The sequence below is a fragment of the Mesitornis unicolor genome, unplaced genomic scaffold, assembly GCF_000695765.1.
Source record: "Mesitornis unicolor isolate BGI_N332 unplaced genomic scaffold, ASM69576v1 scaffold1084, whole genome shotgun sequence".
NCBI lineage: Eukaryota > Metazoa > Chordata > Aves > Mesitornithiformes > Mesitornithidae > Mesitornis > Mesitornis unicolor.
In genome coordinates, this window is record NW_010177828.1 from 99,584 (window position 1) to 118,742 (window position 19,159).

A 19,159-nucleotide genomic window follows, 5' to 3' on the forward strand; every position below is an offset into this window, starting at 1 on the left:
TGAACTCCTACAAACTAAAACCCACTAGTCATCCTCACTTGTCAGGCTGGTTTCTAGCTGTTAAAAGAAAAAAAAAAAATCACAATCAGAATCACAATCTTCATTGCTGCTGAAATGGGGTAATTACATGGAGGAGAGCCCCCAGTGTGACCATTATATATGTGAGCAACTTTCACACTAATACATGCACAACACTCCGTAATGGTAGCAGGTACCATCAAGTAACTTGCCCACTACAGGAGCTAGAACATTCTGTATATTTGCTTAAATAAAGTTAAGAAATCTATACTTTTGGTCACATCTTAAAACACTGCAGAATACAAGATTTCATTATTATTTATACTTGCTCTGTCCTGTTTGAAAAAACTAAAAATAAAACACAATAAAAATTCCCCAATACAAAAAGACTCTAATCAATCATCTAAACATCTTTGTTAATATATGTGTACTGAGGGGATTTGGTCTGCTTTCTTTTCTGAAGAAAAGAAAAAAGCCTGATTTTATCTTAAGAGTTCCACTTCAACATGAACATCTGGTCAACCCAAGGTACCTCCTAAGCACCAATCAACCACTGTGCTGCACATCTTTGTATTTCTTCCTTCTAAGCACCATTCTCAATCAAGCACAGCTCCACACAGAAGTACTGGCAGAAACTATACACTTAATTCAAGTCTCCTTCAGTTCATGAAACCAAAGGTGAACTACGTACATAAGCCCTCAATAAATGCAAGGTTATCTGTCCTATTAAAGCCAGATTATACCAGTGGTGTGAACACAGTCAAAGATAAAAATGTGCTCCTACTAGAAAAGAAGTATAAGGTACATTTCTATGCCAGTATAACTGTGGCCACATTAGTGATTATACCGATATAACTACACTGGTAAGAACCACAGCTACAGTCATTCACAACTTTGGATCAGGGCTTGGCAATCAAACACGTTCATTATGTTTGGTTGAGCAGTCATAACATCGCCTCAAGGCAACAAATCTTCCCAACCATCTATACTCAGACATGTGTATATCTCATTTCTAGGGCCATTTTTTAATTAAGCTGCAACTGGTCTCAAGATGTAACAGTTTCACTTCCTCCCAAGTTATGCTGCTCAAAGGGCTTGCTATGCAAGAGCCTTGGTAGACTTTACACAGCAAACAGCTATTGCTTCCAGGCAGTGATGAGCCACCATTACTTTCTGCATAATTCTGTTTTGTTTTCTTCAGAAATTTACCATACTCAGTTTCTCTCCATCTCAAATAATGCCAAATATAGATTAACTCATGCTGGGCACGGACACTGACAATATAGCGAGTTAGGGAAGCTGCTCAATCTCGTCCTATGACTCAAGCATAAATAAGCTAAACATACAGTGGGTATCATTAGACACCGGAAATCTACCACCTGCAATATTTAGTTATACTGCAGCTGAGTTACAAAATAATCAAGCACCGAACTATGACGCCTTAAATGTCCATTCTTACAATAGAACCCATGTTGCCAAAGAAAATATTTTTACAATAATGATCTGTGCCCTCGTTTAATGGTAAACCGTGAATGACTGTGCAGCAGTCTTTTCTTCAGTACTCAGAAGTAAGCTACTTTCATCTGTAATCTTGCATTCGTGATCTTCTATTTCAGCATCTAGAACTGTAGGAAAATAAAAACACACCAACAAGTTTCCCCCCCAAGATCACCTTTCCCTCTCCCAAGATTTAAAAAAAAAAAAAGTGAGTTTGACACCATCATCTTCTGTGTTCACTGAGCCCAGTTAGGTTGAAGAGCCACAACTTCTATTCTGGAGGGTAATAAATGTACACATGAATGCCATTCTGTACAGTTGACATACTTTATGAGCTGGTTGACTCTAAGCTTCATTTGGTCCAGTCTGCTGTTGCTTCATCTCTTAGGAAACATTAGTTATAGGTTTGTACTTCTTGAATCTGGTCCATTCACCAGTAGCATAGTTCATTTCAAAGACTGTATCAACCAACATAGTGGTGCTGCCAGTGCCATCTGCCTTTGGTAAATCTTCTGTATGCTCACTAAGTTTAATTTGGATGATGTCACCTTGCTCTTGGCAAGGGTTTTCTGTGAAAACAGAAACAGGAACAAATTCTGTTAATTTCAACATTGTATTAGAAAAAGTAAAGAGCACTTGATGGAGATTCTTATGCTAAAAAAAACCCACAAACCTAATAAACAAACCCCAAACTGAGCAAGTAACAGCCCTAATACATACAAAGATCTTACTCCCTACATACATCGCAGACTGAGTTTTAAGGATAACAAAACCAGACCCCAAAAGATGAACTCCCAGGCTAAAGTAACTGGAAGAATAACAAAAGGGGGAATAAAGCATGCTAGTGTCATTTCTGTCTGCCTTGAAAGCCATAAGAGAAGCAAATATTTAAATGGGAGTTGGTAAACTTGAACTACCAGAGTTACTTTATTTGGGATATATTTTCTAGTTAAAAAACTCAATTTGCAGCTGTTCTGGAAGCCCAAACAGCTTCACTGAAATCACTCATCCAAGACTCACCACGGCAGCTGAAGTATTAAATGTTACATTTCAAGGTAATGGAAGTGGCACTCAAGAATATCATAGCTGGCAGTTACTTACCCAGCCTTCTGGAGGTGCCGGCATTATTACTGAAATTCGTATCATTATATATTTACCTATATATGCATGTCTATATAACACACACACTTCCAAACTAATACTTGACCTTGCCCTACAAACAACTGTTCTTGTATTAAAGTACACCCTCCTACTGCACTATGAAGTGGCATCTAGTACTAACAGCACCATCATTAATGCAAGATACACAGAACTTTCTTAAACCCTAGGATCATCATAGTAAGTGTACTCTGGTCATCTTTAATGATGTATTGCATTAATACAAGTGCACGAGCCACATTTAGGCTCCAGCACTCCAGTGATAAGAGCCCTCAAATACCAAATTAGAAACCAGAGCTAGTGCAGATGACAGAGTTCACTTAAGGACTCTTAATCTCCTTCTCACCTTACATCTGATAGTCTTGTGGGTGAAACAGCCCTAGACTATCAAGGCCAATATATGACAGCTTATCCCCCTCTGATTCACAGCACCTGTGGTTACCTAAAGTCTGAGACAACAGTTGCTACATTTCTAATGCTAAGGAATTAGCAAAGAGGCTCTGTACTACCCAACCTGCACCTCAACTTGCCACAAAAGAACTTAGGTTCATTGGTCTTCTAGACAAACTACTAGGACCTAACCAGCCTGCTCACCATTCTAACTGGCTGGCTTGTTTCTCTTCAACCCCTAAGCCATGATATTTATTGCATGTGTTCAGTTATGATGTTGTGTTTAGCAGGTGTTCTGACAGACTAAACTTACTGGAAGTAGATCCTGAAGACCCATTTCTAGGTAGTTAGAACTAAAAGTCAGAACTATAATCCACAAAACTACATACAGTCCAGAGTAAAGCAGAGTCCAGTATATATACAGCAAAGAGCCTTGCACTCTCATAGGCATATTTAGAAATGCTAGGCTGTATTTCAGATTTGGATATTCAAAAGGTAAATTAGTCTCAATACATGCCTCTAGATCCTGCCATGAATCCAAGTATAAGAGCCTTCTCTGGCCTTGTAACTTTGTTTGCGGTCTTGAACATTTCCTGTGCAGCATACATTTGCTCCCTCTGCAACAGATAAAACAAGTATGAATTTCAGTGGAGAAAATACTGTCAACAGGTACCATATAAATATCCACAGACAAGCATAAAAGAGTATGGTAGGAGTTGGCAGACCTACAAAAAGTAACCAAAAAAGTGTCTTAATCTCAGGGCTTTTCATCTTAAATGCTTACACATAACACTTACAGCAGTGACAACGAAACTCTGAAACTGCAAAAAAAAACCTCCTCACCTCCCAGTAGTTACAGAAACATGTGCCAAGAGACTTAGTGTTTACATTATCAATTTTGTGTTCTTTATGACATTAGGAAGAGAAGAAAAAACCTAATGCCTCCTCTACAGTCCAATAAACCCAGGCTTGTAATAATTTCAGGGAATTTTCTTTTTCTTTAATAAATGAAGTAGAGGTACTGAAAAGAAAAAGTCACCCAGCTTTTTAAAATTCAGATCTTGCAAGCCAGGCTTACAGACGTGCTTAGCAAAGTCTTCAAATCAGCTGTATGTTGAATTAGTCACCTGCTTAACAACTTCAAGTATGTGCATAATATATACCAACATACCAGCAATAAGAAGCTCCAGGACATGCATAATTGCCTTTTAGTTTCCTCCTCACTCACAGGCTTTAAAAGATGTGTAATGGGGGAAGTCTTTTGCATTAGGATAATCTACTGGTATCTTTTCTCCTACCACAGCAGTGAGAGGATCCTTTTTAGCAGCTTATACTATGTGCAATTGGCTGGGCAACTGCTCTGCTGAAAATACACCTTTATCCCAAAATTCTTCGTAATGAGTAGACCAACATTATTTTCGATAACAAACAGCAGTAAATAAAGACAACTTACTGTGACATTAACACTGCACAATTAAAATCATTAGTATCAAGACAGCAATGCTAACAAAGCCACAAAACATTTTCATTATCTTTGGTTATAAAAAAAGCAGCCTCAATCACTCCATGATCCAAGGCCAAGAACTGCCAACATACTAAATGAAATCAATAATAAAAATTTGCATTTCCCAATCTACATCAAAAGCAGCAGTCAAAAAGAACCTGGTTTTACTTACTGTGAGAGAGAGGCTTTTTTTCGGTGGTGGCTGTTGCTGAGTTTGAGGAGCCACTTGTGGTGCCTGTGCCGCAGGGGAAATGGCAGGAGGTGTGGTAGGCGTGAGGGGTGAGGTAGGTGTAGCCGCAGGTGGATTAGAGTTACTATTGTACATGGGGGTTCTTTGTTTGAACTGTGCAGGGAGAGTTGTAGTAGCATTGGGAGCTGCAGGCTCTTCAGTCTGTCTGTTAGTCTGCAAGGCCTCTCGTGCAGAGCCAGCTGCAAAAACCAACCAGGATAATTAAATACATTATAATCCACAAACAGGGATTAGCATCACCAATGGCCTTTAAAGAAAAGCAAACACCCTGATTACTTCATTTTAGCACCATGATTCAATATGTTATCTAATACCTATATGAAAAATTGAAGAGCTAATGCTCTTTCCACTCAATTATCTTCAGCAATAGACAACTGAGTTACTAGCTGTCCAATATGGATTACATTATATTTAGCATGAAATTTTATGTTTAATGGATATCAGACTTATTACATTGAAACCACTTCACTTATTTTTAGCTTATTGCTATAAACAACTGTACTGTGACACTACCAGGATTACTGCTATACTGTTACATAGAAGCAAAAATCCTAAGAATATTTCATCAGTTTTTTACCTAATATAGCAGCAGCTTCCAAAGGAAGCGATAATTAAGTCTCAGCCAGTAATAAATACTGAAAATACACAAATACTTAAATGACAGAATTAAACGTAGTCTTCACAAATCACTCATTATTTAAATACTAACTACTACAAAGGTTAAAACCTCACAGTACTGGCAAGTCCTAACACTTATTTTCTGAAGCTGATCAATTCATCTGCACTTCAGGGAGTTACTATTCCAAACCTGGCTGCAGGTAGAGGTTACATATACACGATCACGTTACTGTTATTTCATAAGTTAACATCTGTCCAGCAAACAGTAACTACCCAGTACACACTCCAGCCAGTTACATTCTTTTGCAGCTCTTAGACATGGGCACAGCTACTTAAGCACCATTCAAGCATCTCATGAGGCTAAAGCCAACATATTCACACCACGTTAAAAGTAGACTAAAAGGCAGATTCACAACAGAGCTATGCTGATGCCTTTCAGATCAGGTTTTAGAGAACGAGAGGTCTACCACTCTCCATCTAGCCACAGACACAGGACTGGTTTTAACAATATGGCTATTATCCAGTAAGACATGGAACAGGACAGTAAACACTTGAGAGGACAAAGCTTTGCAGCAATTAGTAATCCCTTACAAATCTCTTCAGTTTTATTACCAGCTTCCTCTCATGTCAGAATGACTCACTTGCATAAAGCAACATATCAGATTATACAAGAGCAAATCTGTGGATCTTCTGTGTGCATCTTTTATCAAGGAACCAGTTTTATATTCCCTGACCATAAGAAAAGCTAGATATCCCATACTCCAGAAGGAAGAAATCAGTATGAAAAAATAGAGAACAAAGACAACAGAGAATTTTAAACTCTGCTTTTCCTGCTGCTGAATACAGTGCCAAGGCTCTGGAAAATAATACTAGCTGCTGACAACACTGATGCACTCTTGGCTGCGTTCCTTCTGGAGATGTCAATTTTCTGCCAGAGAAAGATTTGCATGGACCTTCCAAGAGATTCTGAACTGTTTCGGGGCCAAGTGATCACGTTTTGCATATGCACTCTCGGCTGCGTTCCTTCTGGAGATGTCAAGATTTTCTGCTAGAGAAAGATTTGCATGGACCTTCCAAGAGATTCTGAACTGTTTCGGGGCCAAGTGATCACGTTTTGCATATGCATTTTTCTATAATGACCAACATGCCACAGCTCATATACATAAAGACAAACACTGCAGTACCAAATCACAAGCAAGAATAAAAATAATGACTTAAACATTGGTGCTCTGTTAACTGCAAGGCCTGGTAATGCATTCCAGTCATACACATCTGTTAGTGCAAACTGATACATTCCTTTAGGACTTCACTTGCAGCAGAGAAGGAAAAGTAAAACCAAGTGTGTTAAAATAAAAGGAGTAGAAATAAAGGATTTGCATAAATGCTGTTTTTTACTGTAGATAATTCTCAAGAATTGACAACACATCACTTTTCAAAACAAAGGAGCTCAGCTATGATCTATCAGACTGTCATAAAAAGGTAAAAGGAAAATGGATGGCTAGATCCCAGCCTGTGTGAAAGCTAATATGTACTTGGCTCTAGAAAGCAAGTTTTGTAAGTGCATGCATATGGACGTATATATGAAGTATATACTCTAGACTTGTGTATTACTGGTCTCTCTTTAGGGATTAAAAAAACGCTAGATTTTCTATTAGAGTAAGGAAAACACCAAACAGCAAACTGCTATGCTTACTTGACTTGACTTAACAGTAATTTTAAAACTTAAAAACAAGCATTTTCTTTCTTTAGGTTAAATGACATGTCTGGTTACCCAAAGCCCAAAGGTTGGGTTCCTGCAATAGATATTTAGACTGCAAAGGTTAAGTTTCACTACAGTTGAGTGACAGTAGGTTTGTAAATAAAAACTAGACAGTAAAACTGTATAGAGTTGGAGCTATTAGGTCCCAAAACCAAAAAAAGCATCTTTCACCTGGCTGTGTTTCAGAGCTTGGGATATACGAGGAAGATGGCACCACACTGGGGGTTGCAGGTAAGTAACTTGTAGAAGGTAGTGCAGGCTCATTGTTCAATGAGCCAAGTTTCTGTAAAATGGAAACAGAGTTATAAACATACCGCATAAATTCATGTGCTGTTTCTGCATTTTAAATACCATTTCAACATTAGTTCTGCTACGATATTCCTTTTGAGAACTTAATTATGGACTCCTCTGTTAGGGCAAGTTTGCCCTCTCGACCTTAACTCCCTACATAAGCTTCAGACATTAGAAATACCCTATGAGAAAAAAAAGCAGCTTTTATTTCCCCTAATTCAGATTGATGTTCCTTCTGAATGCACAATATGAGCCAGGAAAAAGTACTGCTACAGAGAACGTACTTCTGCAAAGAGAATCAAGCTCCTGTTCCTTTGTCCCATTCCTCAGCTGGTAGGAATTATGAAGTTTGGGCAGATGGTACACTCTGAAGAGTTACACTACAGAAATGAGTGATCTTCTGTCTGAGCAATCATGGTATTCACTATTAGCAAGCAGAAACCTGTGCTCACCCATGGGCAAAAGGCCTACTGAGATATCAACCCAGAACGCAGAGGCCTCTGGGACATAAGCAAGCAGAAGACAAATAAAAGGACAAATAAAACCCTATTTCCACTGAAACAGGTGGTCAACACCAACATGATGGATGCCATCTAGGAACAAGCCAAAGAAAATGCCACATCTTATACTTAACTATAGATAATATTGCACACTCAGCATAAAGACAACAGTGTGGTGTCTCTATGAAGATCTCCACTTTAGTCCAATCCAGAGGATTGACAGAGGAAAGAAATTTTGGGGGAACAAGCCTATAGGACAAATCATTTAAGGTAGCCTTACTAGACAAAAGTAAGAAGGATATTCTGTAAAATGTGGAGCTTGTAAAAGCAAAAAGGAAAAAAAAGGATGATACTTCTGGACTGTTTTTCTGCAGTATGCTATGAGCTTCACTCCTGACACAGGCCTACCAATATCTGCAGACATGTTATTTTCAGCATGTGTTCAACGGATTGGTCCCATGGGTTATGGGATTAGCAATGTTGCATGTGATTGCCATTAAGCTCTAGAGATAAAAAATGCCTGGCTCACCAACCAATCCACAGGTCTTTTAAATAGAGCGCTCTCTAAAGGCAAGCATTGCATGTCAACACATGGGCTTTAAGAGGCAGAGGTTATCACAACCACTTTAAGTGTCATCTCTTGTTCCAAATTTAAGATTTAAGATGGATTTCTATCATCCCAAGAGGCTTGCAAACACTGGGTGCAGCAGCCTCAAATTATCTGTTAGTATCTGAAGAACCCAGCTGTCCAAATTAATTCCAGGCCAAGGCTTGCTAGAATAGAACAGACAGTTTCTAACTCAGGACTGGAGGAGGACCTAACATTCTTGTAAAAGCTGTGTCCTGACTGAGAAATCAAAGCCGCATCACAGTGTTTTTTCAATGCACCGTATGTGAAAGGATAGGAAAAAACCAAACCACCTCAACTGAACTACCTCCAGCAACAGGTTAGCTTTTTCAGTAGATCCTAAACAACTTTTGGATTTAACAAAAAAAAAAAAAAATCTGTTAGGAAAAAGACTGGTGACTTCTGAACTTTATGGGTTTTAAGAAGAACAAATTTATAAGCCATGGGTAATTTGGACAGAGATCAATTCCACTGTATTTCTCATCCTCTTTCAGTAGTAATGGGACTGGCTAAGCCTCATTACAGACAAGTTTGGAAACTTCAGAAAAAGCTGCTTTCTGGATTAAGCATAAATTCTCCAAGATTACAAGCTAAAAACTGAGAAAAGCAGTACACAATGGTACCAGCATGTAGGTTGTCTTCTCAAGCCAGAAGACAGAAGAGTTGTAAAGTTTTCTTTCTTACTTGGCTGTTTATATTCCGCTGTCCCGTCTCACCAGGACTCCTGTGGACACTATTCCACAGGATGCACAGGCACAGAGTGAAACCTGCAGGAAGTCCTGAAAACGTTTCTACATCTCTAGGGCCAGAGCACCTTCCTACACCTTTCATCTCAGACAGAAGACTACAGTCATCAGTTACAGAAATGCTGTACCCATCACAAACCTAAAATAGCAGCAAGAAAACAAACAGAAACTTTACCTTCATCCTGCTTTGAATTTTTTATCTAGTTTGGTGAAAATATAATGGAATTTTGAAATAATAATGTGAGTATGTTTACATTAAGAGGCATGTTTCAATAGGTTAGTTAAATATCATTACAGTGTTTACGTGTTTTAGAATAACATGGATCATGGTTTCCTCATATTTTTTTGTTCTGATTTTGTTTGGTTTTACCTGTGTAGACACAAGGCCAGCAGCATAATCTGGGGTAGCATTTTCTACTACTGTTTCTTCTTTGGCTTGTTTTTCCACAACTTCTGTATCTATTACATGAAACCAGAAGTCAGTTCAAAGAAATTTTCTGAAATACTGAATTAGATACACTTTTGTTTAAACAAAGGTAGAAAAATGTGTTTCCCAAAGAATGCTAAAACATGCTTAAAGAGGTATATGCTAAAAGGTTGGTCGATAAGGTAACCTTCATACACAATAGAGTTAAGTAGAGCACTGCACTGCCGCTTGAGTTAAGAGCAATATATCAGATATTATTCACTTGTTAAGATCTCTCAGCCAGAATTTTGGCGAGCATTGTACATTTTTTCAATATTACTTTCAATCAATTTCACGGCCATGCACCCAGCAGAAATAAGCGTACCAAAATATCTCAGAACAATTTCAGTACTGAAGCCACTCATACACTTGTGTGCTGCCCAGAGCACAACTGGCTGGTTCAATCCCTCCATGCAATGAGTCAAGTTATTACCTGGGCACATGGCAAAGTGACTAGAAGCATTGGGAAAAAAAGTGAAAGTTCTCCCTTTAAGCATTTTCAGTTTGGGTTTTTATTTCTTTTTTTAATCTCCTTTTTAAAAGTTTAGTTGAAGATAAGCTTTAACAAACAAAGAACAAAAATGGTACCACAAATCTAGATCCTATTTACAGGTATATTAACACTCTTCGTAAGTAGCATGCTATACCAACCTAATGTCTTTCTTCTTCTCTTTGCTTCACGGCCAGCTCCTACCATATCCAGCTCAGAGAAATCTAGAAGCTAAAAAGAAAGAACTTAATTTTTTCTTTAATAATGGTTATTAAGGGCAATATTTGGCTATCAACCACAAATTTAGTATGTTGATACTCGATTCAAAACAGCATCAGAAATTCACTTTAGATCAGGAAGGAGAACTGAGCAGGAAAGGAAGATACTACAAGAGAGCATAGTTACCTTCACTCCTCTTTCTTTGCGTAAAGGTGTTCTTGAAGGAGGAATAGGAGTTCTGTTCCCAGAAGGACTAAATGAACTAGGTGCTGAAGTACTCCTGAATGGAGCTTGTTTTGGTATTCCTTTGAGTGGTGCTTAGGGAAAATCAAAAAAGGCAATAATTATTATCTATGTTTAATTAGTTACAAAAAACAGTAATAAGGAGTTCTTCAGCTTCTCCCCCTTCTTAACACACACCCTCTGTCCTTTAACTTCAAATGTTTGTAACGTGGAGCTCTCTGTAATACATTAAGTGCTCCTCAAAGGTCAGATTAGGTTTTATCCTTCGAACAAGGAGTAAGAGCAAATTTCTAGGCTAATGCTTGCAACCCCACTCTACAAGAATTGATCAAACGGGTGCACTGCTACCAAAATATATGTATGTATTTCCTACATACATTGTTGCTTTCCTTACACTTAACAAAATCTGAACACAGAAAAAGTTATTAGGCAGGACTGTTCTGAATCCTATTATTGCAAAAGTTGCTTTTTGAACTTTAAGATCAAGTTACTTGGTAAAATTGTATTTAATCAAAGATTCTTAGCCAAGCTTTTGCAGCAGTAAGGGCTCAATCTACTGGTAAGATAAATTACTGCTTCACCCAGGGGTTTGAAATTCTGAGGCTGCTGTCAGCACAAGAAGGAGGATCCAACAGCTTGCAAACGAAAAACCTGCTGTCTCAATACTCAGTAGAAACTGCTACATATATAAGAAACCATATTCCCCCAACTTTACACGGTTACCCTTCTACCTCACACCTAATGTAAATATTGAAGACAGCATCCTTTCATCAATTGCTAAAAAAATTAGGGACACATACATGCCTTCTAAGCCTCCTGACAATCTAATCAAACCTTACAATTTGAAGATAAACACAGAATTTTAGATTTTTGTATCCCTCTATACATTGTGCTGAAAACATTTTGACCATAGGATAATCCTCGTGGACCAATGCAAGTAAGTTTTAGCAGAGTAAACCTCAGCTGATGCCATAACTCGTATTTCTAGAGAACACCTGGTTCTAAAGGCCAAGTCTAAAAAATAGCTTTATTAGTTCAATGGCTAAAAAGAACAAGAAAAACTGATGTTTAATTTCTATACCAGGAAATTTTTTAGTTCGAAGTACAACTATACTTCTCACATTTCCCACATGAACATACAGCTAAACTTTAGTGCTCAAAACCACATCTTAAATAGCATTGACACAAAGTACTTCATAGCTTCCAGCCACCACACCAAGCAGTCACTCAAATTTTACACCTCAGCATCATATTTGTGGTCAGAAGAGTTATAACTGTACAGGATTTAAAGTATTTAACTAATTTTGAACCTTCCTCTCACTCCTAGTCAAAAGCTTAATTGAAAAATTCAAGCAATTCAGGAACTTCAGCAAACAGCTGAGATCTATCAATGCAAAGCTGAAGAATGATTATACATCTTTGTCATATCAGTTAAATAGAAGCCACTGCACAGCTTTGGCTGCAGAGCACAATGTCCTCCCTTCTTTCTCCACGCAGAATTACACAAATACAAGATAGTTTCAGCCTTCATAGCATTTCAAACAGCACAGCAGATTACTGTGATCCACTCTGCTCCCTTTTGGAGTAACATGGCTTAGTCAGGAGTTATTCCTGGAGTGATGCAAATTAAATTCTTACCAAAGTCTACAGGCATGATCTAGCTGCATACTTTTTAGAAGCATGGCAGATACACTTGCCACTTAAAAAACCCCCACACTCTTGTTCTTTCTGACAAGAGATGTCAGAAACATTTATACAGCAGGAGAGAGGGAAGCAGAAAGTGAGAAATACTCTGCTTCAAAAAGAATTAAGTTCTTGTAAAAACTAGATTGTAGCTTTATTCTTCACCAAGGCTATTTTATCAGACTTTCTTTCCAAGAAGTGATGAAATTGAGCCATACTTGTTGTATCTATTTTTTTGACCAGTCCCCTGCCTTTGGCATGAAAAGGCACTCCTGCAGTCTTCTTGAGCTGTTGTGCAGTTTCTGTTGCTAAGAATAAAAAGAGCTTTAGTTATTACAGAATCTGTGCTGAAAAAATACAATACATTACTTCCTATATATTATTAGGAAACACATAAAAAATGGGAATAGCAACAAAGAATGAATAACGTTTTAATTAAAAAACAGGTCACTTATACAAGGCAAACACAGTATTTGGAAAAAAGGCAAAACTAATATGACTATGCAACTGACGAGATTGTCTACTCTGATTATTTTAGCTTAGACTATTTACTCAATAGAGATTCAAATAATTAAAGAAAGTTCTACATAATATCATAAATACAAGATCTGTAACTTTTTTAATCAGACCAACTACTCAAGTTACATGCAAGAAAGCAGCAAGCTGCTGCAATAGAACAGCAGGTACAGTAAACTATTTTAAGAGCACTTAGTTCAAGCGGCAACCAACACATATATGTATACATATGCTGCCTTTTGTTAGTGAAAACCCTCTTGGCTTTCACACCCTATATGGCCATACTGAGCAAAAGCAAGCATTAATTAGCAGCTCATGCTCCCCATTGAAAAAAAACATATGGCAAAATAAAACTAAGTTCTCATTTCAGTTTTGTTTCAGGAGCTTTAACCAAAACTACTCCTCATAAGTCTTCACAACTGAGTGTTACATATACCCATGAGAGAATGTATCTGTGCTTTAAAAAGCTAGAGCTTTTTCTATGCCTTGAAATCTAAACAGCATTTAAATCAAGATTATCATTTTAGCATAATGATGGCCAGAATGACTTGCACCTGCTCTTCCACACATACCAGTCTATCAAAGAAAAGAAAAAAAAAACAACCACCCAAAACCAGCAAGCAAAGCTTTTGGAAAATTTTAATGCATATCTCATACCCACACTGGAGAATAAGACTGAACAGAATTTTTCCTTTCACCATTAAATTTCTTACTCAATCTTATCAACTAGTTGTAATACTACTTACACTTCTGTAAGAGTTCAGCTCTGAGAGTGGCACTTTTAGGTTTCCTTTTCAGCTGGAAGTGTTTCACTGGGGGAGTAAGTGGCCCAGCTAGTGTTGTCAAGGCATTTTTGTTTAAGTATTGGCATTCCAACGGCAACATAGCTGAAGTTTCACATTCACTTACTGCATAAAGAGTTAACACAGTGCACATGGGTATTAGCACCTCTTTGACAGCTAATTGCAAAACATTTTACAACTAGATTGTACAGGTGTTTTAAAATTTTAGACTACTTGTTTAAACACCAAGGATAATTTAGTTCTAATTATTACACAGTATATAACCTGTTATTAGGAATTTTTTTTTACATTATCTTCCTAAGAGTTTCCATGTTAATTACACCTAGTCAAATTAAAGGAGTCTTAAATATGCTACTACTGTCAGAGAGTAAAAGAGTGATTTAATTCTCAGATTCTTTAAATATTACATTTAAAAAGGAAAGTACTAAACAGAAGTTCAAACCAGAAGTGCGAACAGACAAATGATCATTTGTAAGAAAACAAAATGCCTACACCTCCAAGTCATTTCATTATTGGTTTACTGTAATCCCAACTCCAAGATCGTGCCTACCCGTTGATGCCTGGGGGCTTTTTTCAGGCAATGTGCTAAATCAAACCCACTGAAGTAGGAGTAGGTTCTCATCACCATTTACTACAGTGTTTGAAGCAGCAACTGTGCAAGTGCTCAAGTCAATATTTTCAGCTGCTAGGCAATCCATAGCTAGTTGAACATCGGCAATATAACTCTTCTTATGATCAGTCTCCCTGCCAGCAGCTATCATTTGTTCTTCCAGCAGAGATGCACCCCACCTGCCCAATACAGCAGTGATGCTTCCACACACACGAGGCTGCCCACACAAGCACTGCAGAGACAAAGCCTTACTGTCGTCTTTAGTACTACAATGTACAAGACAGGGCAATATATGGAAAAGCTCAACTTACTAAGCTGCAGTCAGTCAGTTACTACCTATCAGTGCACACCCAACCTGTCTATGTTACTAATGAATCTGCACTAACTTGCATGTTGCCCTTCACAACACTCAGGGTAATACCTGACATGCAAGATCTGATGATGTGTGAGAAGATAATTTAAGAAGTTACCATTCCTCAAATATCACAGTTTCCAGTCATGCCAGGTCATGAACTGTGACAGTTAAAGAGACAAGACACACTGCTTGTCCTGATACCAATACTGTTAAGATGGCAAGACTGCCTGTGAAATGACAGGTTATTTCTGAAAAAAGGCATCATATTTCTGTAGCTTTCACCACCAGAAAAGGCTTACCTTTTTCTCTAAGCTCTCCTAAAATATCTTGAACATTGGGATTCTGTTCTTCAAGATCAAGGTTAAGGGAGCCAGTATCTGGAAAGGATTTTAAAATATCAGCTACCATTAAGACCCAGGGGTCTGAATCCAAGGTAGCGAGCTGGATAATTTCAGTCAGTGCCCCTTTCATCTAACAAAAAAAGAAAAAGAAAATCAGCCAATTTGAAACAGGTTATAGCTGGATTTTTTTTATTTTAAACAGACATCAGCATAAACATGCACAATGTTTTACTACTGGGGAAGGGAAGGGGGAGACTGCTTCATTACAGTTGTACATTAACTCTAGATCTAAGTAAAGAACAAACCAAGATTTTTTTTTAAATATTGATTTCAGTAAATCTAATCCAAATTTGTTCTGAGCTTTTAGCAGCTTGAAGCGAGGTTTAGCACGAAACATTTTTACTAAAACCAACAGGCCAGATTCTTACATTCCTGTCTCCTTTTGATCTACACTTATACTCCCCAGGTACCCACACCTTATATTTAGTGATAAGAATATACAACTAGAATACAATAAGTTATTTAGAAAAGGCATCTAAATGAACATATGCCCCTTTCTGGGCTACAGAATAACATAACAGACAGACTATATCTGCATCATACAAACACAAACTAAGTCCTCAAAATTGTACTTAAGCTTAGGCCAAAATAGTAAGTTTCTGTATTATTTGACAAAAACTAAGTATACCCAGTCCTCTAATATGTCACAAGCAACAAGGTTTTCCATCTACCCAAAGTTTCTATGGTCAGAAAAAAAATAAAAATTCTTTCTTTAAGCACCTATCTTGAAAAAGGTGATCTAAGGCATAAGATTTATTTTAAAAATTATTGCCACAGTAATTTTTTTTAAATTACTGATCAACAAGTCTGTTGGCACCACAAAATGACACAAAACATCAAGGTGACTACAGCCAGGGGTTTACGCAGTGAATTAATTAGTTGTTTTACTTCATTCACAAGTAAGCTTAAATCCCTCAAATAAAGATTGAATGTTTGCTTTCCTTAGTAAACTTTTACGTAAAGATTAGAAGTATTAGCTTCAAAGTACTAAGATGTCTGAGATGTACTGTCTGGCTATCAAGCCACAAAACATAGCAGAGTAAAACTACAAACTGTTTAGACATACTCTGTTTGGTATTAACACTTAAGTATTTACAAGCAAGTATAAGGAAATACTTCAATGTATACTTTTCACAACCCCTTGTGGCATATATTGCTTAGTCTCCATGTTTCTGAACACAAGGAGACAAGTAAGACATTCATCTTCACCTGCATGCTGCATTTCTTTCCCTTTATTGAGAACCAGCCTTTTCTTACATGAAAAGTTCCAAAAAATAAGCTTATTTCTTAAAAGTTGCATGAGTATAATAAGTTAAACTTCTGCTGTTTTTACCTCCCAAGCATTTTTAAACCTCAGTAGTCAGACAAACATATTGACATTTCTCAAGTCCTTTCACCCACACAGTGTTATTGCCTTCTCACTTCAGAAAGGTTTACAAGTGTAAATTTGGCCTTTACTCACTGCATGTTTTAATGCTCATATTAACATGCTCGTGAAACGAACCAGATCAGTTCACCTGACTGAAAACTAGCATCTCCCTATAGATTTAAGCTTTATCAGCCCCTTGGCATGGCAGACTGCAGTGATACAAACACTAGAACCAGGAAAAGAGAGGTGCAGAAAGAAGATACTACAACAGTTACCACCTTCAGCAGCACAGCTGATTTGCTTTGGATTAAACTGACCACATAATCATGACCATACACTGTTTCACATGTTGTCAAATTTAACCAACACTTAATCAATCAATTTCTAAGGTCCTAGTCTTTGTTGTCCTCCATTGCTCATTTCTTTCTTAATGAATATAAACCCACCTAGACTCCACAAGTAGTTGTCAATCTCTATTCTAATCCTGAACTGCTCATCACAAGTCACTTCTACAGTGGATAAGCAAAACAAAGTCCTTTATTCTCCTATCTATCCTATAGGAATTAGGGTACTGATTTACACAAATTGCTTGAAAAATTAAAAGATGCCATAAAAGCTTATGAAGCCATGGTTTATTTATGGCTCTTTTACAACCTTATATCTGGACACCACTAATGCAGTAGGTGTATAGAATGTAATCTCCTCCATCAAAGCAAACTCAGGCAATAGTTGGAGGAACAGTATCTCCTGTATCCTCTCAATTTACCCTTCATGTCTGCTCCAGAAAATTCCTATTTGCACCAAAAATTCACAAAGTTACATGCCTCTACCATATATGTTCCTATGGAGCTTGCCTGGGCACACTACATCCACACTGCTCCTAGGGCAGCTAAAGTTCAGGCAACCTACAAATGCCACAACACTGCTTCACACGACTTTGGTTCCTTCAAGAAAGGAGCCCAGAAACAACTCGTTTGCTTAGCACTGGGCAAATAACGTTATCACAAGGCCTCATGGCAGGGGTAACATGGTGAAAGAACAGTCACTGTCACACACAGGGAAGCAAAGCCGACTTTGCTAGCCAGAGACCTCGCCTGAACATGGGTTTGCATTTAACAAGCCAACATTTGAGTTTTGACTCAGGTTTGTCTTTAATTGGCAATTTGAATAGATGTTGCCAGTTTGCAGTTGAACTGGCAGCCAGGAAAAAAAATCATTTGTGGTTTGAGAATGCATGAAATGCAACTCAAAGCAACAGAGTTACTTGGTTTTACTGTTACTTTACAGAGCACAGCCATAACCCCAGACTCTCAATTGTTTAAGATTGCAACACTGGGTCAGTGAGTCGCATCAGCTCCAACCAGCACCTTGTTAAGCATGAATGTCAAGATCTGATGCAACATGTTTTGGCATTTCTCTCCTCTAAAACTTAAGGATCTTAAGTACTTTTCAGCCTGCTGGCACAAAAAAAAAGCATAGGGCATGACTAGAAACATTTAAGAAGAAAGGATCAGGCAGGAAGGAAAAGCTCTGGGAACAGACAAGAGATTAATAATGGCTGTGCAGAAAGAATACACAAACAGCACTGTGGGAAGGTGTAAATAAGAAAACGTTACTAGAAACATGCAAAGCGATAGCTTCAAGATGACTTCTTGCAAAGAATTCTCATTGATTTGTTTTATATCAGGCCTAAATTATTGTATGTGACTATGCCTTTAGACAACTGCATCAACAGTTGGTTAATAAACCAAATCAAGTTTTAATCTTTCAGAGGCTGTGGAGAAGGTGATAATTAATAGGTACCCATGTTACTTATTATAAAGTATTTTCATTAAGCTAAAAACACTGGATCGAAAATATAGTATTAATATTTATGTGGTACAAACCTAGAATGGATTAAATGCCACTTGTATGTTTTGTATTTTAATCATTAAAAAGTAGAAGTGGCCAGGAATATAATTAAAATATAACACATTACATCACAGAAAAATTAACAGCTCCCAACACAGGCCAGAAAGATGCACAGCAGCCTGCCTGTTCTGAGCAAAAAAGGGAAAGGCAAACGTCACACACCCTTTTATTCCTCTGCACTAGTACTCCTCAGCTCCCACTTGCATTAAGAGAGGGCTCCTGATTCTCATAAGCAAGCAAAAAGAAAGAGTCTTGACTTTCAATCTCTTGCAGATAGTGTAAAACACAGGCAGGCTGCTGCCAGGACAGGGATCTTACTCTCAAGATAATTCTGAGAGCACAGAACCAGACAGTCCTCATTCCAGACTTGGTTGTAACATCAGTCTAACCCTGAACAAATAAATGAAATGCTGGCACAAAAAGAAAACTTGCACTTGCCATTGTGAATCAGGTTAACAAGAACATAATATACAAAATAAACAGAAGTAACTGTTCTGCCAAATTCACAACTGAAACTCTGGTCAGCACTACACTGAGCTGTAGGAATCATTTCAAATAAGACAGATTACCTAGGAAAAAATTAGCAGATAAAAACCTGGGAGGCAGGGAGATTCAAGAGAAAGTGAGTTCTGCCCAGAGAATTACTGCAGGAAAGGATATTTTTTTATAACTGCCTACAAAACACACTTAAAATGAAAATGGGAGCCAATTATTCTTATTAGTCAGCAGGCACA

The 19,159-nt window shown here is 37.7% G+C and overlaps 1 protein-coding gene across 1 annotated transcript in view; it reads right to left on the reverse strand.

Annotated features, from left to right (window-relative positions):
• Positions 1-1,736: 1,736 nt before the first annotated feature.
• The window catches only part of NELFA (negative elongation factor complex member A), a 21,177-nt gene continuing 3,754 nt past the window's right edge, over positions 1,737-19,159 (reverse strand). The window contains exons 2-11 of the mRNA XM_010182226.1: positions 15,044-15,215; positions 13,723-13,884; positions 12,679-12,768; positions 10,721-10,851; positions 10,477-10,546; positions 9,730-9,818; positions 7,366-7,477; positions 4,740-4,996; positions 3,581-3,680; positions 1,737-2,084 (exon numbers count right to left, since the gene is read on the reverse strand). Coding sequence (XP_010180528.1) covers positions 1,900-2,084; positions 3,581-3,680; positions 4,740-4,996; positions 7,366-7,477; positions 9,730-9,818; positions 10,477-10,546; positions 10,721-10,851; positions 12,679-12,768; positions 13,723-13,884; positions 15,044-15,215 — 1,368 coding nt within the window. The 3' untranslated portion in view covers positions 1,737-1,899. The remainder of the gene's footprint in view (positions 2,085-3,580; positions 3,681-4,739; positions 4,997-7,365; positions 7,478-9,729; positions 9,819-10,476; positions 10,547-10,720; positions 10,852-12,678; positions 12,769-13,722; positions 13,885-15,043; positions 15,216-19,159) is intronic.